General features: G+C 46.6%; 1 protein-coding gene across 2 annotated transcripts in view; it reads left to right on the top strand.

Moving 5' to 3' along the window:
- The window catches only part of UFL1 (UFM1 specific ligase 1), a 195,768-nt gene that overhangs the window by 83,689 nt on the left and 87,395 nt on the right, over positions 1-24,684 (top strand). For both annotated transcript variants that reach the window (XM_029595397.1, XM_029595398.1), the window contains exons 10-11: positions 13,291-13,470; positions 22,417-22,537. In XM_029595397.1, the coding sequence (XP_029451257.1) occupies positions 13,291-13,470; positions 22,417-22,537 (301 nt within the window). The remainder of the gene's footprint in view (positions 1-13,290; positions 13,471-22,416; positions 22,538-24,684) is intronic.

The following is a 24,684-nucleotide window of genomic DNA, read 5'->3' as shown; positions in this document are numbered from 1 at the left end:
CAGGTGTCTCCCTCAGTCTTCTTTTTTCCGCTCTGCAGTCAGCATAGCGGTTGGAGCTCTGTGAGGATTTTTTAACTAATTACCTCATGGAAACACTTAACTTTTCACTTCAAAAAACACTTTTCCCTGCACAGGTCTCCCTCCGCGTACGTTTTTACGACGCTCGGTGAGTACTAATTCTTATTTTTCGGTCGGTTCCTGTCACTATCTTAAGGCTGTTAACTGACTGAAGCCTTCCCTTCCCCCATTTTTCAGTTAGCTTTAAACAGCTTGCGAGTATCTCTGTGACACTCTGCTTGCTTATGCTAGTGGGGTAGGGATTTTTTCCTTAACTTTAGGACCTCTGTAGCTTCAAGTCCTTCGTTCCCTGGTACCCTCACGCAGTCGATACCCTATCGCTACACCGGGACCCTCCTAAACCGCCCTGGGCTTTTATATGTCATCAGCGCCCCTCCCCCCACGGTGCCCTGATGCCTTTATCCATGTTTTTTGCTTTTCAGTGCTACCAGGCTTTTTCCTCCTACGCACTGTTTTTTTCCTTGGGCTTCCTCGGTGCCGTCCCTACCCGGATGCATGCCATTGACGCACACGCTGTTAGTCACTGCCATGCATACTCGGGTCGCCGCCACCGCTGCCCGAGACACTTTTTAACGATCCCAGGGTCACTTCATCGATGCCACCCCCCCTTTTGGGGATGCCATCGATGCCCCATCCTCCCCACCGATGTCCAGCCCTTTTCCATCGGTGGGCATCGGTGCCACATCGATTCGTCGGTGGGCATCGATGCCGGATGGTCCCCATCGGTGGACATCGGTGCCGGATGGTCCCCATCGATGGACATCGGTGCCGGATGGCTTGTCCGTCGATGGCATTGGTGCCGGATGGCCGTCCGTTGATGGCATCGGTGCCAGGTCCTTTTGCATCTATGGGCACCGATGCCCAGGTGTTTCATCCATGGGCATCTATGTTAGAATGCATCCATCGAGGGCAGTCGATGCCAGGCTGCTCCCATCGGTGAAATTCGATGCCCAGGTGGGTCCCATCGGTGGGTATCCATGCCGGCTCGATTCCGTGGATGGGCGTTGATGCCAATGCCAGCCTTATGGCTGGCATCGATGCCCATGCCGATTCCAGGACTGGCGTTGATGCCGGGATGGAATTCATCGACTGGGAGATCCATGCCATCGATTCCATACGTGTCCATATCGATGCCACCGACACACGTGTCTGGGGCACCGATGCCATGTACACTTGGAAATCTGAGTCTGTCCAAATCGATACCGTCAACGTCTGTGGCCCTATAGTTGATGCCCGTGGCCATGCCACAAACGGCATAAATGCCCGCCTCCATGCATCGATGCCCTCGACACCTCCGTTTTCCTTCGGTGTCCTTGACGCCCTATTGATTCGACTTCGACTCAGTCGATGCCGGTATCTTTTTCAATAACGGCAATGTTTTTCGATTATTCGATTCCACATCGTTTCAAAGATACCTATGCCACTGCTGTCAGTGCCCGTCACTGTCATCATTCTCCTGGCCAGTCATCGACGATTTTTCATACCCATTTTGATGATATCCTCGAAGCCCCTTAGGTTGCCTTCAATATCGTCAATACCGACATAGCACCGCCACATAATACCCTTGCCTCCTCACATTGCTCCACGCTTTGGGTTCTTTTTTAAGCCCCGTATTAGCTTAAGACACTCCATTGTGTCAGGAGCAGAGCAGGCGTGCTGACAGTTCGTCATCGATCGCCTTCCAGGACGACGAGGGCTTCCATCTCGGCGCTGGGGAAAGACCGGGCCGAGCACCGTGGCACCCATCATCGCCAACATCGTGATCGTCCGCTGCTGACACCATCCAGCACATCGGTGCCATCCTTCTCCAGGCTGGACAACGCTCGGGCAGAACGACATCACCACTGCCATCAGCACTGTTCCTACAGTTTTGGCAGTCCTTGGTGATCCAGAACTTCCGGATCCAGGTCCGACAGCTTCTGCATTGGCGTCACGACACATCGAGCCGCTGTGACGAGGGAAGGGAACATGAGTTCCGTTAGGGCTCCTCTGTTCCTGGCGTGCCCCACCGTCAAGTGGTGTGGGACTATGGCCATCTGTTACACTTAGCAGTCTAAACGCCACTCACGCCTGGCCTGTCTCCTCTGTACCTGTGCCACCATACCGGGTTTCAGAGCGAGATGGACGTTTACGTCCCCGGCCTTACCCTCGAGGACTCCGGAGACCGTCGGAGTCAACAATCTTCACCGGCTCGTCTTGCGGCGATCCACGTCGGATGGTAAGTACCCGCTTCGGCGGCATTCCCATAGAGTTGTATTCTCCCATTCGGACCGTGGTTCGAAAAGTTCTGGGTCATGTGCCTTTTAGAACTGTATTAGTGTCACATATCGCTATGTTAGCTATGTTAGCCACAATATCAGGAGAACCCCTCTATCTTCTTGGGATTGCAGCAGGGCTTCTTCTCTTGTCAGTAACAAGTCCCTGTGCCGACCAATGCTCTGACTCTTGGTTCCCTCCCAACCAAGGTCCAGCTGCATTGGCTGATCTGCTAAACATGAGATTCAGCAACCATTGCCCCATGTACAAGTCCACCTTGAGGCCTGGCCACAGGTCTCAGTGTCTCCTTGTACAGCATACAGAAATGCGGGTACCACTTACCGCTCACACACCTGCAGGAGCCTACATGATATCCTCCATTGGGACACCTCCTGGTCTCCCATCTGGTCAGATATCAGAGCGGCCACCCCACCTTGTACCAAAGTCCCGGTACACTCCCCCAGGCGCTACGAAGTGCAGAGGGGAGAAGGGAGGGGGGTTGGGGAGTTTTAATTGCACTATTCTTTCTTTTAACAGAAAATAGTTACTCTCCGCACATCCTGGACCTAAGAAAATCCAACTTTCTTTAGACGTCACAGGTACAATGGTATCTTTGGTTACCATCACTCCATACTGCAGTAAGTACATTATTTTAATGTTTCTATGTGCTTTATGGTGAGTCAACATTACAACCCCAAGCTCTGCCGCTGGCACCAGCTTCGGTAAGTGAACTGTCTCTTGCATCACTGTTGGTGAATGCTGTTTTCTCTGCGGAGTGTAACATCATTCACTTTCCTTGCATAGACTACTGCTAACCACTTTCAGTACATGCAAGGAGCTCTCACTTTTTTCAGGACTCACTATACATTTACTAACTGGGATTACTGTCACTGCCATAAATCCCTTCTGTAACACTTCTGGACACCACAGTCTTAAGACCCTCTTGTCCAGCATGCGCACAGACATTCTGATACATTGTTATATGTCCCTGCGCATATTTTCCATAACCTCAGCCTTTCAACTTTTCATGGTTGGGCTATGGGGTTTCTTCCCACTATGCATTTTTCTCATAATTCAAAACTGCTATGGGTTATATTCAGTGACATTCTATACTCAATGGACCTAAGTGGTTTCATTGCTTTCGTCCCTGATTCTTATCCCAGTTCGAACCAGGACCTAGTCTCCTTCGACTCATGCTCGCAATTCCTTAGGGTTATAAAGTTTCTCCTGAAAGCTGTCAACCCATTATGCATCTATTGCACTCCAGCATAGTTTCTCATAAACTTCCTGGACGTTGCACCCATGAGTTATGCCCTTATGCCTTCCAATACTGCTTTTGCAACAATTCTTTGTGCATACAGACAGACAGCATAGGGACAATGTGCTTTCCAACTCATAAGCACGCATTACCTCTTAGCTGCTCTGCTAGACAGCTGCGCAGCTCTACCCTTGGCCCTTGTTCACTTCATGCGTCCTTGGGCCACATATCTAAGAGATTTAATGAACGCTCTATCAGACCTTCTCCACGTAGGTTCTATCCTCTCGAATGGTCTCAATTACATGTGTACAGGGCAAATCTTTTAACGCTGAGTTTAACTAAACTTTCCTCGGCGTCTGCATCATTCCATACGATGCACAGGTTCTGCTCCCTGCACATGTTTCCTATGCGTTCCCTTAGATGCCTTTTCTTCCATCAAAGGCCTCTTCAATATATCTCTTCTGCTGCCTCTCGTAGCCAGCATTCTTCTAATGTTGAACTGGGATGGGGTTCAGTATTCTTTTCCCCACTCCCTGACTGAGATCAGTATGCTTTCCCATACTTCTCAATCCATCATATCAGTAACCTTTTATTCTCTCACCAGTCAGTCCCAAATCATAGACTTACTGATGTTCTTAGGTTCTGGTAGCGTCACAAAACCTTCTAAACATAAATCTTGCCGTTTAATATGGCAGGCTTTACCTCCTGACGCTAAAAAAAAAAAAAAAAAAGAGGTATTACCCCTTTTACTTTTCCACCATTTTTTCTTACTCCCTCGGATTCTGTTCTCCAGACATCCTCCACATAGATACACCTTTCTCTTAGGAGGTGTATCGTTTTGGGAGTTGGGTTCCCGTTTTCGGTAATCCTCTCTGAGTCGGCTTACCATGGATTATCCACTGATCAAGCCGCCTCTATTTCTCTAATCACGGAATGAACATATATATTCTCCTTATAAGTCTCATACATTCTACGTTTGAGCCTTTCCATTCCTCTCTTCCACAGTTTGGCAAGGGAACTTCTTTCCCTCTTAATGTCATTCCTGCCAGCAGGGTCCGTGAGTTATGCACTCTTTCCATACTCACCTGACTCCGTTCCTCTGCCACTGAGTAGTTCTACGCATTCAACTTTCTATCCTTTTCAGGTAGATGTTGTATCTCCTTTCCTCAGGAAATACTCTATTAATTTTTCCTAACCTCTCTCTCTCGCCCTAGGGAGAGACTGGGTTTTCCACATTCCTGGACAGTAATGCTGCGCTTACATTCTATCTACATTGCACTGCATTCCATGTGAATTCCACTTGACTCTTTCCTTCATGCAAGGGTCAAGCTGCTACTTCCAGTGGCCACACAGACCTAATCCTTCTGATTAAGTGGTCTATATTTCCTTTCCTACCAACAAGCAGACATTTCACTACAACACTGTGGGTATCCACATACTGTTGTGTCCGTCTTAGCCTTAACAGCTTCCCTTTGGTTACTGCTGCTTGTACTTTTTTATCAGGTTGCAGCCTGGAGTCCTCTCCATACCTTCGCAGCCTATTATTGCTTACATTTGACTAGCCGGCATGCTCCATGTTTGGCCAGTCCGCCTACTCTTACTTTTTTCAATTCACTACCCAACATCCTTCCACGAACCCATTATGGTGTTGCGGATGCCCTCCGTTCCCATTTCCACCTCAGTCGTTACGCCTTTGCGCATCTGCGGTGTATCTGGTGCATTCCCGGGCATCCTCAGCTCGGTACTCACCCATTTGTGAGGACTACCATCCTGCTTGTCCTGTGAGAAAGCAAATGTTGCTTACCTGATGTAACAGGTGTTCTCACAGGACAGCAGGATGTTAGTCCTCACGAAACCCGCCCGCCACCCCGCGGAGTTGGGTCTGTATACTTTTATTTTAGTTTCGCTCGCGCTTTTTAGCTATAAGACGAGACTGAGGGAGACACCTGTGGCTCACAGGGATAATTGCAGGCTGGGCATGCTCAGTGCACCCAGTGTGCTAGTGTCAGTCAAAGCTTGTTGAAACTTTGACAGAAAAGTTTTCCGTACAGGGCTCCATCCTCGATGTCACCCATTTGTGAGGACTAACATCCTGCTGTCCTGTGAGAACACCTGTTACATCAGGTAAGCAACATTTGCTTTCTCAAAGGGATACTCAAGCCAAGTAATCATGATGTTGCTGAAGGCCAGGAAGAGAATCACATCACTAATATATGGGTGAATATGAAAAATGTTTGAAAATTGGTGCAAAGGAAGAAGCAAGAAAAGTGGAAGTGCCAGAGATCCTACAATTCTCCGAAGATAAACAAGATGCGAGTGCTCACACATGGGTGACATTATCGGATGGAGTCCGGTATGGAAAACTTATGTCAAATTTTCTGGAACTTTGACTGAGGCGCTCTGAGCTTCCCCAAAATGCAGTATACCACGCATCTACACGGAGTCCCCTCAGTCTTTTTTTTTCCTCAGAGCCTAGTGTGCCACAACATTTTAGTCTCTCTCTTTCAAACTGCATTTGAAGTTTTCTTGTTTGTGTTTTTTCACATATTATTAAACTCATGTTGTTGACACTGGATCCTCCTGGTTCTCCCCATAGTGTCTTTAGCAAATTTTTTTGGTGTTTTAAAGTAAGTTTTATTTCCTTGTCATTACCCCTGGGCAGTGTTTCTTTGGTGCCCACCAGCCATCGTAGGCCGCCGCCATCAAGTTAAATTTTGTGTCCCTTTTGTTTCAGATTGGTATGTCTACGTCTGGGTTTAAGCCATGCCCTTGGTGCTCGAGGACTATGTTAATTATGGACCCCCATTATCACTGTATCCTCTACCTGGAGGTATCGTACAACGTTCGGGGTTGCAATAAGTGCACCCAGATAACTCCAAAAGGATGTAAGATTCAGCTTTATAAGATGGAACAGCTCTTTGGGTCAGAGGCCAGTCCATGAACATCAGCATCGGAGGCTTCGGACCTCAAGGAGCCATGGAGTTGCACCGATGGACACTGGGATGCCAGAGACAGGCTATCATCTGCCTCCCCCAGATTGAAGAATTTGGGTTCGTCGTCTTCAGTACCTGGGATGGACTGATCTGAGCACTGAAGGAAGCTGAGGAAACATCGGCATCAGTCTCCATTGGTGCACAGTGCCAGAAATGTGGATGCACCAGCTTCGACTGCGATACTCCCGAAGCGCCCCTAGGAAAGCCTAGCCTCCATTGATATCCAGGGTATTTGATGGCTTCCACCGGCTTTGGTGCCTGTCAGTGATCCTCCTCTCGGTTCCGAAGAGGATGTGGCTTCACCACCTGGGTCCTGGTAAGTCTTGGCATTGGCACTCTTCAAGGAGCAGCTGGAGAGGTTCTTGCAGATGGCTGTGGAGAGGGCAGTACAGAACCTCAGCATTGGGGCACCAACAGCACCAGAACCGGCATTGTCCATTCTCAAACCGCTGTTGGAATCCCTGCATGCGCTCATCAGAGTGTTACCGATGTTTCCTGTGTCGGTTCTCAGGGCGGCATCGGTGGTGCCACTGGATGATCTGGTGCTGGTTCACAGTTCCTCGGAAAAGGAAGCTGCTTGGGCGACCTGAACAATGCCAGGGCATGTGTCCCCATGACCAGTTGACTTGGTCCTCATACCACTGGCCAGTGGCTGAATGCCTAGTGTCCCATCCCCGTCTTTAAGCAGTGAGGATGAGGACTCCTATGACCCCTGGGGGGATGAGGACTCCGATGTTTCTAACAACGCATCACATGGTCTCTCTTCAGACCCGTCTCCTTCCACTGACAGAAGGAAGTCTTCTCTGGAAGATCTCTCCGTTGCAGGATTTGTCAGGGTGATGGCGGAGGCCCATCCCATTTCAGTTACAGACTAAGGAGGATACATGACACAAGATGCTGGATATCCTCCAGTATGTGGAGACTCCCAAGGAGATGGTGGCAGTCCCAGTACACAAGATCCTTGTGAAGCGGCTTATGGGGATGTGGGAACACCCTCTTTCAGTTCCCCCCATCAATAGGAAGGTGTACACATTGTATATTGTCAAGAAGGCTCTTGGATTCAACAAGCGTTAAATCTTCTCTCAAAAAGGCCAAGCACACTTGAACCCATTCCTCAGTGCCCCTGGGGAAGGATCAGAGGGCCATGGATGCTCTTGGGAGTCCATGCGTTTGACCATCTGGGTGTTGGAGTCGCTAGGGTTCGTCATCAACTACCCCAAGTCCATCTCAGCCCATCACTGCAATTAGACTTCACAGGAGCCCTGCTGGACATGGCTCAGGCCAAGACCTTCCTGCTGCTACAAAGGGCCATCAACTTGTTCATTGTGGTGGAGATTCAAGAGAGCCAGCAGGTCTCAGCATGGCACATGTTGAGGCTGTTGGGCCACATGGCCACAACAGTACACATCACTCCCTGGGCAAAGATAGAAATGCAGAGAGCCCATTGGATGCTGTGGTCCCAGTTGTGCCAGGCCACTCAGGGGCTTTGGGATTGCATCCAGGTCACCCTGTCTCTCCAGGACTCTTTGTCCTGGTAGCAAGTCGATTCCAGTTTGGAACCCCAAAGTCCTCTGCAGGCTTTCAAAAATCGGCTGTCCAACAAAATTGTGTTGATACAAACCAACAACCAGGTAGCGATGTGATATCTCAACAAGTATGAGCCTCATACCTCCTGTGTCAGGAAGCGGTTCAGTCTGTCAGAGCCATGTATCTGGTTAGATCGGAGAACATGCTGAATCATTCCTTCAGACCACATGAATGGTCTCTGAACCAATAGGTAGCGAGTCAAATCTTCCTCCTTTGGGGAAGCCTGGGGTGGATCTGTTTACAGCACCTTGGAACAGAGAAGTTCCTCTGTTCTATTCCCTATACAGGTCACATGACAACCAGCCTCAGATGTCTTCGCCAGTCATTGGGGAGCGGGCCTTCTGTACACATATCCTCCAACTACACTGGTGTTGAAGTCTTTATTGAAGCTTGAGAGGATCAAAGGGACTATGATCCTCATAGCCTCTCATTGGCCGAGACAGGTCTAATTTCTGCTCCTCTGGGAGATGTCCATCAGGAAACCGATCAGACTGGGGACTTCCCCAGATTTAATTTCTCAGGATTGAGGCAGATTGCAGCATCCCAATCTCCAGGTCCTGTCGTTCACAGCCTGGAGGTTGAGAGGCTGATCATACAACCGCTCAATCTCTCAGAGGGTGTGTCTTGAGTTCTGATGGCTTCAAGAAAGCTTTCCACTAGAAAGTCCTATTCACTGAAGTGGAGGAGGTTTTCAGTGTGGTCTGAGCAGAAGGCCCTAGATCCTTTCTCCTCCGCACAAAACCTGCTGGACTATCTTCTATACCTTTCGAAGACTGGTCTGAAGACTAATGCCATTAGAGTTCACCTCAGTGCGATTAGTGCATATTATCTTGGTGTTGAAGGTAAGCCTATCTCTGTACAGCCTATAGTTGTACGATTCAGTTGAAGCCTACCTTAAGACCTCCTGCTTTGTCCTGGTATCTCAACTTAGTTTTAGCTCAGCTGATGAAAGCTCCCTTTGAGTCTCTGGGCTCCTGTGACCTGAAGTACCTGACCTGGAAGGTCATATTTTTGGTAGCAGCCAGTGAGCTTCAGGCCTTAGTGATTTATCCACCTTACACAAAATTTTTTCATGATAGGGTGATCTTGCTCACGGACCCTAAATTCCTGTTGGACTTCCATATTATCTAGTCCATCGTTCTGCTAACAATTTTTCTCAGGTCCCATTTGCATCAAGGTGAACAAACCCTGCACAGTTTGGACTGCAAAAGAGCCTAGGCCTTCTCTCTGTAGCGGACAGTATCCCTTAGACAGGCCACCCAATTTTTTATTTCTTTTGATCAGAACAGGTTGGGGTCACTGTTGCCAAGCAGATGCTTTCCAATTGACTATCAGACTGCATCTCCTTCTGTTATACCCAGGCAGGATTGCATCTTGAGGGCCATGTCAAGGCTCAGTCTGCAGAGCCATGGCAGCATCAGTGGCCCACTTGCGAGCAGTTCCATGGAGAAGATCTGTGGAGCTGCGATGTGGAGTTCCATCCACTCATTCACATCGTATTACTGTTTGAATAGGGATGGCTGATTTGTTTGAGGTGTAGAATCTAACTCTGTTCCCACCTAGAACCCGTGTTACCAACAAAACTGGTTATTGAGGTGCCCATTGGCACTTGTTTGGTGTATTTTTGGTCCCCTTTTATTTTGGGGGCAGCCTGTAGATAGGGATTCACCCATATGTGAGAACTGCCATCCTGCTTGTCCTTGGAGAAAGCAGAGTTGCTTATCTGTAACAGGTACTCTCTGAGGACAGCAGCTTGTTAGTCCTCACGAAACCTGCCCACCACCCTGTGAAGTTGAGTTTCCACTTCAAGGGTTCTTATTTTCATTTTTCTTTCCTCAATTCTATGTTATAAAACTGAGTGGAACCTGCATGGATGCGTGGTATGATGCATGCTGGATATGCTCAGAGAGGCTCAGTCATAGTTCTAGAGACTTTGACGTAATTTTTCTGTGCTGGGCTCCATCCAATGATGTCAACCATGTGTGAGGACTGACATCCTGCTGTGCTTGGAGAGCACCTATTACAGGTAACCAACTCTGCTTTCCTACAGGAGTGCCTGGACAAGGGCCTGGCAATAAATACACAGAGTCCAATTAGTAGCAATAGCATGCTTTAGAGGTTGCCTCAGAGGCAGCTCGCCCAAATGTGGTACGCTTCCTAAAGGGGGCAAAGTGGGTTCATCCACCACGCAAACCAGTGATGTCGCCTTGCAGCCTGAATCTAGTCCTGAGGACCTTGGCCAGACCACCATTTGAATCACTGAGGGAAAGTTCCCTGAAGGATCTGACACTCAAGACAGTGACACTCATAGCAGTAGGATCAACTAGAAGGATATCAGAGTTACAGGCACTATCATGTAGAGACCCGTACTTGACCTTCTCCAAGGAAAAAGTGACAGGCCAGTTCCGGCCTTCCTCTGAAAGTGATGTCAGATTTCCATATTAACCCCAGGCCATTACATTACCAGGCTTTAAGAAGATGAAGTGCATTGGAAAACACAGAGACCTGAGGTTCTTGGATGTTTGTAGCTCCATGCTGAGGTACCTGGAAATGACTCATGAGTTCAGAAGGTCAGATAGACTGTTTGTACTTTGTTCAGGTCAGAGGAAAGGTGAAGCAGCATCCAAGGCCTCTATTGCCAGATGGATTAAGGAAACAATAGCAACAGCTTACATAATGAAGGGAAAGCCATTACTGACAGGGCTAAGAGCACATGCCACAAGAGTGTAGGCTGCTTCATGGGTGGAATATAGAGCAATAACATAGAAATGACAGCAGAAAAGGACCAAACGGTCTATCCAGCCCAGCAAGCTTATGGTAGCATCAGCTGCACCTTACAGATCTCCTCCATAATCATAGCATCTGCCATGCCATGCAAATCACTCCCATACATAGTTTCCCAAACCATCAAAGTCAGGGCCCTTGTTATTTGCTGTCTGAGTCCAATTCCCCGTTACCTCTTGCATTTGAAGCAGAGAGCAATGTTGGAGTTGCATCACAATTATATGGCTTATTGGTTAAGGGTAGTAACAGCCGCATCAGCAAGTTCCCACATGCTTATTTGTTTTCCCAGATCATAAAATTCAGTATCCTTGTTGGTTGCTGGCTGAAACTAATTCCCCTTTTCCTCTTTAACTCTTTCTGTTAAAGCAGCAATAATGGAGTTGCATCAACAGTATGAAGGCTTGTTAGTTAAGTATAGTAACCGCTACTCCAGCAAGTTACCCCCATGCACTCTTTTCCTCATTTCCATTCTCTAGCCTTCAACGACTGTCTGGGCATCGTTGCATAAGTTTACAAGGTATTCTAGATTGCATCTCCATGACAGAAGGGAGACAAGCTTTGTCATTGGGATCCTCAAAGCTGCTCTGGGTATCTCCCACCCAGAATAGGGCTATGGCATATCCCATGGGTACACTGGTTTGGCAGGACGATCAGGAAGATTCAATTAGGTTCTTACCTGCTAATTGCCTTTCCTGGAATTTGTCAGACCAGTCTAAATCCCACCCGAGAATAAAAAAAAAAAAAAAAGGGGGAGGGGATGGGCATTGGCTAAATAGATTTTACATAATAAGCAGGTGCACTTGCAGGACTGTGGTGCAGTAGAAGGGAGTTTCTTGAGGTGCGAACGGAGGAGTACTCTCCTCCTTACTTTACATTTCTTTTTCGTCCATTTCTTTCTTTTTAGAAGTCAGCAGGCAACCTTTTAGTTGGTTGATTCGTTTTTCAGGGTGAGGATTTCACCCAAGTACCTGAAACTTACAGGCATCTCCTTCAGACGGGGAAAGGTGTGCAGGCCAGGGAACTAGAAGGTAGCGACCCGGGGGAAGGAAGCCAAAGAGAGGCTACAGGAGAGAATAGTCTTGGAGTATGTAGGTAGTTTGATGTATAGTGTAATAAAAAAAAAAAAAAAGATGAATACAGGAGAGCAATGAAGAAACAAGCTTTGGCAAAAGACTACTGACAGACTTCCTGCTGGACCAGCCAACAGCTGACATTACAGAAAGAAGTCAAACACTCTGCTCATTTCTGCTGGTAGGAGGGGGAATCCCATGAGTCCACTGTTCTGTCACGACTCCAGGGGGCCGATGCAATATCATGAACTCAGGCTAGCGCACAGCTTAATCGGCGATTGGATGTGCGTTTTGGACGCGCTAGGCTAACACCTGATGCAATAAGGGATTAGCGCATCCAAAACGCGTGTCCAAACTCAAGCTTAACTAATAGTGCACATCACATGTAAATGCCATGTAGATGAGACTATTAGCTATTACCCCCAATGTAAAAAAAATTGCCATGCACCTGAAGTGCAATTTTTAACACGGCAAATTTAACGCCAGCCACAGAACTGTTTTCCTAACCTGTGGCTGTGCAAAGTGGACGCCCGCTACCAAGGACGTGCTAGGGATGCACAAATAATCCCTAGCACGTCCTTTTTAGCCTGGCACCTCATTACCATACTGTATCGGGCACCCAGGAGAAGTGGCTGCGCGCGCGTCAATAAAAGGGCACCATACAGGTCGTTTACATGCTGTTTATTGCATCGGCCCCCAGGAAAGGCGGTTAGCAGGTAAGAACCTACTTGAACCTTAGCTCCTCTGAATGCAAATTGGATGACCATAGTTGCCAATCTGCATATGCTTGTGAAGCACTCTTATTTTTAGGACGGCAGGGTCCCAAAAATGAAAGGTCCCTCTGCATTCTTTGCCAAGATGACCCTGGAGCCAGCCCTTTTCCTTGTACTGGGGGCAGGGAGTAATTTTGAAAGGGGATTTCCTTGCAGGTGAACTTGCTCACAGCATAGCTGCAAGTCTTGTGCGTCTTTTTGATAAAATATGGGCATGCCAACATTATCATGGTGATGCCAAGTTCACATTGCTGTTTGTTTCTGTGCTTTTATGAGCCCCCCCACAAGCAAGAATGGTGGTAGCAACATTTTGCAGAGGCAGAAAATGCAAAAGACTACATTTGTGTGAGTGCATGCATAGGTTAAGAAGACCATGGAAGTTTAAAGACTGTGGCCCTCCAGTGTTACAAGCATGTCAAGCCAAGATCACCTTTATAAAATGAATGACATTATCTGGAATGTAAATGCAACTTGTTTGTTTCTGACCCTAGCTGCTGCTGCCTAGTAGCTTGTCTGTGGAAGATGTGGGGATTTTGCTTCAGCAAGTGATGAGATCTTTCAACAAACAAGCTTCAGCCATAGTCTGTGGGGACAATATTGTGATCAGTGAGAAGTTTATATCCAGCTGTGCTGATCTCTTCAATGGGCTGATGCACCAAAGAGCTGAGAAGGTATGTGCATTCTGCAGGATAATCTGCAGCTCATCAATAGTTATCAAAATCCTGTCATTTCCTGTTCGTACCCCAGATCAGGCCAGATAAATGGGTTTATGCTTCCCTACCAGCAGATGGAGGCAGAGAATAAAAACTTTGAGGCACTGCTAGATAACCAAGAGTGCCACCTGCAGTCCCTCAATATTTCTCTGTCTGCAGCAGATGCTAGAGGTGCAAACCTGCAGTCTGGAGTTTAATTAAAAAAAAAAAAAAGAAGAAAGAAGATTCCTGGCAGGCTCTCTGAGGTGTTAGGTGCCTTCGTTGGCCATCCTTGGGTGGAGCGGGGGGTTGGTGACCCCTGAACTAGCTCAGCCCTTATCGGTCAGAGGAGGTGAAAGCCTGGGGTCCTGGCTCCCTCGCCCCCTCTGAGTCCTCACCTCCAGAGTCTGCTTCCTCTGCATCCAGAAGCAGGGAAGTAGCTCTTTTCTTTGTGCTTTCCTTGTTATTTCCTTTATTCGGTATCTGTGCCTTTAAAGAAAAAAAAAAAAAAAAAGACAACTACGCTGTGAAGGGAGTTGCTCAGGTGCTGATCGGCTGAGCTGCCGGGAGGCAGGGCTGGGTGAGTGAGGGCAAAAATCTCCCGATTGCTGGGCCGGGGGCTCGTTTATCATCAGGAGTGTGCCGCCGGCAGGTTTGTTCCACGGCAGGGACTATTTTTAGGCTTGACCACGATTCAGGTCAATGCCCACTTAGCACTGGAAATGTTGCCTTCGCAGCAGTGTGGCAGGAGTTTGTACAACCGTGTTTTGCGCAGAGGATGCCTTGGGAGATGCTAGAATTGCTGCGGGCCCTTCGGGGGGTGGTTGGACCATGAGGTCGGCCGGGCCGGTGCTGCAGGCCCTGGGGGGTGTCGGAGGCACTGGCGGCCATTTTGAGAGCACATGGCAGGAGCTAAGAGGCTGCTTCAGAGCTTCAGGACTCCCCTCCCCTACTTTTACCCTTTGATTTAAGCCCTGCTGGTGGCAGGGAAGGGACGGGGGTCCAGAGGGACAATGGGCAGGATCGGTCCTCTTCAGATTTGGAGCAATTTTCAGTGGATCTTGCCCTGCTTCACAAGTCCTATTTGGCTGAGAAGGAGGCAGGAGGCAGGATCCAGGCAGCCACTTCCCAGGAAACACTTGTGACTAAAAAGCCTTATGGTGGAAAACAGGTGGGATCTGGAGGGATCCTGCATCTCCTTGGGCTGGGACGATTCACACCTAAGGACTGGGACACGTCAGATGAGTCGAATGGGCCCGATCAGTGGCAGGATACTGCGGTGGACCCAGACAAGGACCCAGTCAGCGACTTAGTGGATACTTTTGGATGAAGTCCCGACTGCCCTCGGGTAGTTCGGTTGTTCCGCAGGGAAGAGTTACGTCTGCTGGTTCCCCAGGTGTTGGAAGATTTAGGGATTAGGGGTGAGCCTGGTCCTGGAGGGTTCACACCCTAAGGTAAGGCCTCCCAAGATAGTTTTTCCTTTACCCAAGAAGGTGAAGAAATTAGTGGATCGGGAGTGGGTGTCTCCCGAAGTGGGCCTGAAGGTAGCCAGAACTTTGGCTAAGCTATATCCCTTACCAGGACAAACTTGGTAGGACTCGGATAATGAAGGGGTGACCTGGTTCTGGGTGGATTAAGGAGACTCCCTAAGGTCTTTCCAATCCCAATGACAGTGAAGAAGCTGGTAGATCTGGAGGTGGAATATCCCAAGACGGGCCTGGAGGTAGCAGGAGTTATGGACAGAGCAGAACTTGGAGTCCTGGAGAGTTCCCAAGGTGGATGCAGCCGTGTCAGCAGTTGCTAAGAAAACATCCATTCCAGTAGCCGGAGTGGCAGCTCTAAAAGATGTTCAGGCTCGGAACCTGGAGATCTTGCTCAAAGACTGTTTGAGGTTTTGGCTTGGAGTCTTCGTGCTGCGGCGTGCGGAAGTTTGATGCAGAGAGCCTGTGTGTGTGCGCTGGGTGCAGAAGGCACATGGCAGAAGGTAAAGGACTGTGGCTGAAGCAGTGCAGGCAACCCGCTTGGAGGCGGGAGTGGCATCTGTGGCTAATGTTCCATATGGTATGATCTGGACTTCCGCCAGAGGTAGGGTCTCGGCTGTAGCTGCAAAGAGACTTCTATGGCTACGAAATTTGTCGATGGATGCGCAGGTGTCAAACCTCCCCTTCAAGGGAAAGCTGCTATTTGGACAGGATTTGCAGCAGCTCATGAAGCAGTTGGGGGAGGGGAAGGGTAATAAGTTGCCTGAGGACAAGAAAACCCCAAAGAAGTTATTTTTTCCTCCGCGAGCTCAATTCCAAGAAGCGAGGCAGTTTCTCACTAGCAGGTGCCTTGGATCGGTGGCGCAAAAAAACAAAAAACAGAGTTCGGGCAGACAGCAGTTCTTTCAAGCCCAACGCAGGCTTCTGAGGGACCGGAGGCCCCAGGGGGGAGGCAGAAATAAAATTGGTCATTAAAGGCAGGCTGGTCTACTCCTCTCCAGAGGCTAGTGGAGGAAGGCTGTCCCTCTTTTACGAAGAGTGGACCAAGATCACGTTGGACCAGTGGGTCCTGGAGGTGGTGAGAGATGGCTATGCCTTGGAATTTTCTCTTCCACTCAGGAACGCCTTTGTAATCTTCCACTGCGTCTCCCGGGCCAAGCGAGAGGTGGTGTGGGGACATTGCAATGGCTACAGCTCATGCATTTCATTGTTCCAGTGCCCCCTCTGGAGAGGGATAGGGTCAATACTCCGTGTACTTCACGGTGTGCAAAAAGGAGGGGACTTTTTGACCCATTCTCGATCAGCAGAAGGTCAGTGCAGCCCTCCGAGGGCCGCGGTTTAGGTTAGAGATGTTGCGCACGGTGATAGCGGCAGTGTGCAAAGAGAAGTTTCTGGCATTGGACTAATTGGAAGCTTATCTCTATATCCCCGTTTGGGCCGGACACCAGCGGTTCCTGAGGTTCAGGTCCTGGGGGGAGCATTTTCAATTTTGCACCATGCATGTTCACAAAGGTGATAGTGGCAGTGGCGGTGGCGCTCAGGAAGGGAAGGTATCCTGCTGCACCGGTACCTGGGCGATTACTTAGTACGGACGAAGTCGAAAATGGAGTGTTGTCGCTCAGTCCAGCAGTTCTGGCAGCTCCTGGATTCATTGGGCAGGGTGATGAATCTGGCAGGAGCCATTTAAATTTGACCCAGTATTTGGAATATCTGACTACGGGGTGGGTAGTCAAGTTGTGGAGTCAGGTCCTTCAGCTGTTGCGTCTGGCGGTTCCAGGGTCTGGGATTATATGCAGGTCCTGGGTTCCATAGCTTCTACACTGGACTTAGTTCCATGGGCCTTTGCTCACATGCGCCCGCTGCAGAAGATGGTGTTATCCCATAGGAATCCACTTTTGGGGGAATTTCAGCTTCATTTGCTGTTGCCAGAGGATGCCAGTTCCAGTTTCTCATGGTGGCACTCTTGGCACAATCTCGAGAAAGGGATGGATCAGGAAGTGCCCGACTGGGTGATGGTGACCCACGAATGCCAGTCTCTCTCTGGTAGGGTGGTGATGTGTCAAGAAAAATCAGCCCAGGGCAGTGGTCTTCAGAGGAGGCGACCTGGACCATCAATCAGCTGGAAACCAGGGCAGTGCACAGAGCCTTACTGGAGTTTCTCCCCCTCATTCAAGACAAGGCGGTGCAAATGTTCTCGTCAGTGGCATATATCAACTGCCAGGGCAGAATGAAGAGGCATCTAGTAGTGCTGGAGGTGCAAGAGCTTTTGGTTGGGGCGGAGAAACATCTGGCAAGAGTAGCGGCTTCCCATGTAGCAAGAGTGCCCATTGTGCAGGCGGACTTCCTCGTCTGTATCCAGGGAGGTGGGAGTTGTCGGCAGAGGCCTTCTCCTTGATTCAGGCCAGGCTGGGCAGATCAGTGGTGGGCCTCATGGCGACTTCAAGAATGTGAAGACGGATCGGATCGGTTTTTTAGTCACAGAAGGGAGATTGGATCGGATGGCCTCTATGCTTTCGTTCACCCGTGGCTGATTCACCTGTTGCAGTATGTGTTTCCACTGCGGCCTATCATAGGTCGAGTGCAGCGGCACTTCGAGCTTCATCTGGGCAGGGTGATTTGGGTGGCTCCCAAGTGGCTTCACTGGCCGTGGTTTGCAGACCTTCTTTGTCTGGCAGTGGATGGTTCCATTCGATTGGCCCATCTGTCAGGGCTGTTATGGCAGAGACCCGTATTTTGTGACCGGGAGGATCACTTCAGCCTAGCGGCTTGGCTTTTGACAGGCAACGGCTCCACTTGAAAAGTTATTTGGAGCCTGTAATTGCGACTTTGCTTCAGGTAAGGCGGCCTTCCACGATTTTGGCTTATGTCCAAGTGTGGAGAGTCTTTGAATCCTTGTGTTTACAGAACAAGATGCAGCCTTTGAAAGTGGACGTTCCACAGATTCTAGTTTGTTTTTTTTGTTTTTTTTTTTGCAAAGCAGTTTGACTTATGGTTATAATTCCCTTCAGGTTCAGGTGGTAGCCTTAAGTTCCCTTTGAGTTAGGATTTAGGGAAGACAGTTGGTGTCTCTCCCAGATGTGGTTTGTTTCCTCAAAGAGGCAAAATGTTTGCGTCCTCCCGTTCAAAAGATTTGTCCAGCATGGAATCTTAACTTAGTTCTTTTTTTTGCCTAGGGTGGTTTCTTCCTTTCACCTTAACCAGGTGATTGAGTTATCAGCCTTTCCGATTTTGTTTGCGGATGCTCCTATAGGGAGGGAGCTTAATTTGCTGGATGGGCGCAGAATTCTTTTGCAGTATCTTAAGGCGACAAAAGCCTTTCAGAGATTTTTTTTTAAATTTTATTTATTATTCATCAAATTTTACTTAAATTTTACAAAGAGAAAAAACTTTGCAGTGAAATCAGAGAGAATATCATATGAAATCTCTTGTACGATACAATTACTAGAAGAAAATAAAAATTATAGTACCTCTTTTACATCCATAGGAAATTAGGAGAGAAAGGAAATTAAGAGGAGTACAATTAAAAAAATCAATATATTGAAAAGCTGCATGTTACATGTTATACCCAATTCCTTATAGATCCTTCCTTGTTTTAATTGAAGGTTAATGCACCCGCCCATCCAAGAAGGCCCGTAACTGCTCCGGGCTAAAGAAAATATACGTATTTCCTGATAATTTAATTATGCATTTACATGGATAGCAAAGTAAAAAACTTGCTCCCAGTGTTAACGTTTCAGCTCTCATTGACAAAAATTTCTTTCAACGCTGTTGTGTACATCTTGACAAATCTGGATATATTCGAACTGGCTCACCAAGATACAATACATTTAAGTTTTTAAAGTAACATTTCATTATTTTACTTACATCATACTCAGAATAAAAGATAACAAAAAATACTGCTCTTTCAGTAATTTCTAAACCAGAGTTTTCTAAGTAATCTGTTAGATTTACAATGTCTACCTTTTCGTTAGGCAATATTGAGACAGAGCTGGTTCTCTGAGTGAGAAATAATATTTTCTTCACAGCCGGAATCTCTTCCAATGATATTTTTAAAATTTCCTGAGCATAAATCTTGAAAGTTATTAAGGGTAGCGCACTCATTACTTTTGGGAAATTGTGAAGCCTTAGGTTAAGATGCCTCAAGAAGTTCTCGACTGACTCCAATCTCCTCGATGTAGACATCCGTTCTCGAATTACAGAAGCATTCACCTCTTGTAAATTTTTTATATCGTTGGTATTTTCTTGTATAGATTTAGCCTGTTCCTGTAATAGCTGTCGCTGGTCCCGTTCGAAAGTATCCATTCTCTGTGTAACTGCCTCTAAGCGTCGGGCCTGATCGTTGGAGGAAAGTGCAATACCTGCAACCAAATTCCACAGGGATTCCAAGGTTACTATTGCCGGTTTTTTAATCTCCAGGGGTCTAAAAAGGCAAGCCCCCAAATCAGAAGCATTCTGCTCTCCTCCGGTGATATCGAGGAACCAGTCCCTCCATTCTCTCCACTCCGTTCTGGGACTGTAGCCTGAGAAGGGGGCGCCTGGCGAGTTAGGGAGAGGAGCCCTGATTTCGCCTGGGGAGATAGCTTTGAGCCCTGCAGATTCTCGGGCTCTGCCGAGAGCTTCTCCCCTGCACGGCGAGGGCAACGCTGGGTCACTGGGCAGACTCAGTCAGGAGGTCGTGTCAGCCTTTCGGAGATCTGATCATCTTTTTGTCCTGTGCAGAGGCGCTAAGAAGGGAACTAAGGCTTCTAAGGGCACTATTGCATGATGGCTGAAAGAGACTATAGCTTCAGCTTACATCTGTAAGGTAAAAAACAATGAAGGTACATACTATTCCCCAAACCGTAAATCCAAAACAAAAAAAGGGTAGGTCTGTGTCGCTGTTTTAGCAAATATTTGCTTCCAGGTCCACTCGGGTGGGGGGGAGGCAAGAAAACATCAACTATCCTAATGGCATTAAACACAGATACCCACGTGTGAACAAGTTTTAGTCACATGTGATTAATATGAAGAAGACTTGTTTCTTATGTCTTTTTCAAAATACTTCCAATAAGAATGCGGGGGAAAGAAATCCAGAACGTTATTTGCCACAAGAGTTTACACAGTATCTCTTGCCCTTTCTAAGTGTCTAAAGACAACGGTGTTCAGAGCGCATATCAAAACACCCTTACAGAGATGGCAGCAACGTTTTAAAACTGCTCCTGATTGAAGTGATATTAGTGGCTTGCCACTAGGATAGTTGATGTTTTCTTGCCCCCTGAGTGGATCTGGAAGCAAATATTTGCTAAAACAGCGCCACAGACCTAGATTGTTGAGCCATCTACAGCAGGCTGGTTCAAGGATACATTGTAATCCACAAATCCCCCTGATGAAGCCATTTTGGTGAAACAGTAGCCTCTGTTGGGGTATCTTGGTTGTGCACATTCTATCAATATATACTATGTGTGGGTATCTTGTTGTATACACTATATCTGTGTGCATTGAGCATTTGTAGGAATTTATGGTATGTTTGTGAAATATGGGTTATATGTTTGTACTTTGTGTTTTCATATATTTGTTACGTTAATAACTTGCAAGGTCAGGGCCATGCATATTTTAACAATCTTTTGTACTTAATGTTATAGAATTTAAAAATACCGTAAGTTTTGCTCCATAAGACACACCTTTTTTTTTTTTTCCCCCAGAAGTGGGGGGGAAAATGTCTGTGCGTCTTATGGAGCAAATATAAAAAAAAAAAAAAATTAACTACAACCCCCCACCCTCCTGACCCCCCCCAAAACTTGCCAAAAGTCCCTGGTGGTCCAGCGGGGGTCCCAGGAGTGATCTCCTGCTCTTGGGCCGTCGGCTGCCAGTAATCAAAATGGCACCAGTGGCCCTTTGCCTTTACTATGTGACAGGGGCTACCGGTGCCATTGGTCGGCCCCTGTCACATGATAGGACTCCTACCATGTGACAGGGGCACACCATTTTATTTTTTTTTTTATTTTCCCCCTCTGAATCCTAGGTGCGTCTTATGGAGCGAAAAATACATTAAAATATCATAAGTACATGAAGTGTATCCAATAAAGCTTTTTCTGTTGTGTTAGAGCTTATAATTCCCTTTATTTGTTTTGTATTTGCATCTATAAGGGCAGGTCGGTGCTGGAGGGGTTGAGAGCGCATTCCACTAGGGCGCAGGCAACCTCGTGGGCAGAGTGTCAACTATTTTCTCCACAGGAGATTTGTCGTGCAACAACATGGTTGTCGCCTCACACTTTTATCCAAACATTACCACTTGGGTGTGTGGGCGCCGGAGGAGGCGTCTTTTGGGGAAAGTACGTTGCGCGTGGGTCTTTCGAGTTCCCGCCCAGAATAAAAGGGGCTTGGGTACATCCCGCTTGTCTGGACTGATCCGGGGTATGAACAGGAAAGGAAAATTGGTTCTTGCCTGCTAATTTTTGTTCCTGAAGAACCACGGATCAGTCAAGAGACCCGTCCCCATTTTCCGAAAGACTTCTTCACTTCTGGATGTTGCTGAGCTGATATGGGATATATTCAGAGTAATGAGAACTGTACATAGTTTCAGATGTGCATTCTGTCAGGTTAAGAGGGCCTAGTGTTTTTCAGGGGGCTCCAACCTTTAAGTATGTACTCGCTCCAGGTTTATTGGGGTTTGTTAAGGTACACATCTTGGCTTGGGTACAGGTCAATACTGAGGGACTGCAGGTGACACTCTGTTATGTAGTAGTGCCTCAAAGTTTTTGTTCTCTGCGTCCATTTGCTGGTAGGGATGCATAAACCTACTTCTCTGGACTGATCCGTGGTACTTCAGGAACGTAAATTAGCAGGTAAAAACCCATTTTCCTATAAGGTCTCCATTTAATAAAACTGCACTAGGGAAGATGCCAGTTAATCACTGCTCCTGAAAAGTTGATTATATCTAAAGCCATGCTCTGTTTGCCTTATTGTTCACTTCTGTCTCATAGGAATGTGCAATTTTGTAGAACTATACTTTTCAATGATCAAATTGTCATCATGAATGAGTTTGCTTTAAATTTAGTTATTTCAACATAGCTGACTTGGCACTCAGCTTCATTTCTCCAACAAGCACATAAAGAAGGTTTATTGCACCTCAGATCCTTAGCAGGTGGAAATTAATTCTTGAAAAAGGTAGGCCCCTGCAAGTATTTTCTGCAGGGTTGTCAGTGAGCTCATACTCCCTACCGTTCTATGATTGGAACAGGAGTTGCCGAGAAACATAGTGGCCCCCAAAATAAGGAGGGATGTAACTTCCTTGCCCAGAGCCGCCAGACTGGCGATACTGCATTAAAAGGCATCGCCTAGTGGCTCTGGGCAAGGACGCATTCTTTCAGTTTTCCGAAGAAATGTCACCTTGAAATAGGCAGCTTTGAAGGAAGTCCCTTTGGAAAAGGAAATTAGTTTGTGAAGGTTTCATGTTTTGTTTCAGGAAATGAAAAGCAGCCCAGTATATTTGGTCACAGAAGAGGACCTGAAACAGGCCTCTGCCCTGGAAAATGCAGCTTCTGGCAGAAAGGATAAAAAGGAAGAAAGAAGGAAGAAAGCAACAGGTAGGATGTGAGGTAAAGCTACAGATCCATGGCTTATGATTTTTTTTTATAATAGATATATTGTTTGAGTGGAGGAGTAGCTTAACATCTTTCTCAGGTTGCAAAAAGGGAATTCCATAAGTGTTAATATTTAAGAGAATGAGTATAAGATTTTCTACTCAACGTTATTACGTGCTATGTCTTATAATTCCAACATTTTGGCCAGAGATGATGTCATGGATTCACAAGATCACTAAGACAAATCTTCCAGTAGATCTGGCAGTAATTTTGTTGGGTTTCACAATGTCTACCAGCTGTCATTGTCCTACATTAATATCTCACAGGCTGGTAGCTGCTAGATGTCTTATTGCCTTACTTTGGAATTCTCCAGCTAAGCATCCTCTCTCTTTCTGGTTTTAACATCTTTGGCACATTTATGCAATGGAATGGTTAACTTATGAGGTTCAGAATAGGTATTCTGATGGTCTCACAAATTTGGAGACCCTTCCTCGATATGGAGAGCGAGAAACTGGTTGAAGTAGTTTAAGGGATTCAGTGAACTCTCTTCCTAGAGGATATTTAGGATTCTTTATTCTGTTTTTGAAAGGTTCTCTGGGTTGAGGATCATATCTTTGGCATTCTTTGAGTTTGCCTAATTCCTTCCTTTATTTGTTATGGGTGTAAGTTTTATAAATAATGGAAATGTGTAATTTATGTGGGGAATTTATTTTTGTTTGATAATTTTCATTCATTGGGTATGTGGGTGGTTTTCTTGTTTTGCTCATTATTATGCAGATTTGGATGCTGCAGAATTTTTTCAATAAAGATTTTTGAAAATTAAAAATTATTTATACAAAGTTTCCAAATATATATCAAGAATCTTGTGACAAAGAAATAGAGTACGGATACAGTACGAATGCCAAAAGGAAAGAAAAACAGAAACCAGAAAAAAGGGAAAACACAGAATCCCAATTTAGACCATATTTGAGAGGACTTCAGATCAAGAAAAGGAAAGATCTATCCAAACAAGCATACTAATCAAAGAAAAGTACAAGCTAAGTGGGACAATATAATAAATTGCTGAAAAGACCTTAATAAGGAACCCCAACATGTGCTACAAGTACCCCGGATTAGCTTTAGAATCCAGGAAATTTCTTAGTTGAGGTGTGTTGTAAAATATACGTTTATTAGTTTGAAATTTTAAACATTCGAACAGAAACATAATAGGAAATTTGCACCAATAGGGAGAGCCTTATGTGTTTAATGGAACATAGTCAACATGGATTTACCCAAGGGAAGTCTTGCCTAACAAATCTGCTTCATTTTTTGAAGGGGTTAATAAACATGTGGATAAAGGTGAACTGGTAGATGTAGTGTATTTGGATTTTCAGAAGGTGTTTGACAAAGTCCCTCATGAGAGGCTTCTAAGAAAACTAAAAAGTCATGGGATAGGAGGTGATGTTCTTTCGTGGATTACAAACTGGTTAAAAGACAGGAAACAGAGAGTAGGATTAAATGGTCAGTTTTCTCAGTGGAAAATGGTAAACAGTGGAGTGCCTCGGATCTGTACTTGGACTGGTGCTTTTCAATATATATATAAATGATCTGGGAAGGAATACGATGAGTGAGGTTATCAAATTTGCGGCTGATACAAAATTATTCAGAGTAGTTAAATCACAAGCGGATTGTGATGCATTACAGGAGGACCTTGCAAGAGTGGAAGATTGGGCATCCAAATGGCAGATGAAATTTAATGTGGACAAGTGCAAGGTGTTGCATATAGGGAAAAATAACCCTTGCTGTAGTTACGCGATGTTAGGTTCCATATTAGGAGCTACCACCCAGGAAAAAGATCTAGGCATCATAGTGGATAATACCTTAAAATTGTCGGCTCAGTGTGCTGCAGTAGTCAAAAAAGCAAACAGAATGTTAGGAATTATTAGGAAGGGAATGGTTAATAAAACAGAAAATGTCATAATGCCTCTATATCGCTCCATGGTGAGACCACACCTTGAATACTGTGTACAATTCTGGTCGCCACATCTCAAAAAAGATATAGTTGTGATGGAGAGGTACAGAGAAGGGCAACCAAAATGATAAAGGGGATGGAACAGCTCCCCTATGAGGAAAGGCTGAAGAGGTTAGGGCTGTTCAGCTTGGAGAAGAGA

The sequence above is a fragment of the Rhinatrema bivittatum genome, chromosome 3 (genome assembly GCF_901001135.1).
Source record: "Rhinatrema bivittatum chromosome 3, aRhiBiv1.1, whole genome shotgun sequence".
NCBI classification, from domain to species: domain Eukaryota; kingdom Metazoa; phylum Chordata; class Amphibia; order Gymnophiona; family Rhinatrematidae; genus Rhinatrema; species Rhinatrema bivittatum.
The sequence above is the reverse complement of the archived record's forward strand: the minus strand, read 5'-3'. Positions and strand labels throughout refer to the sequence as shown.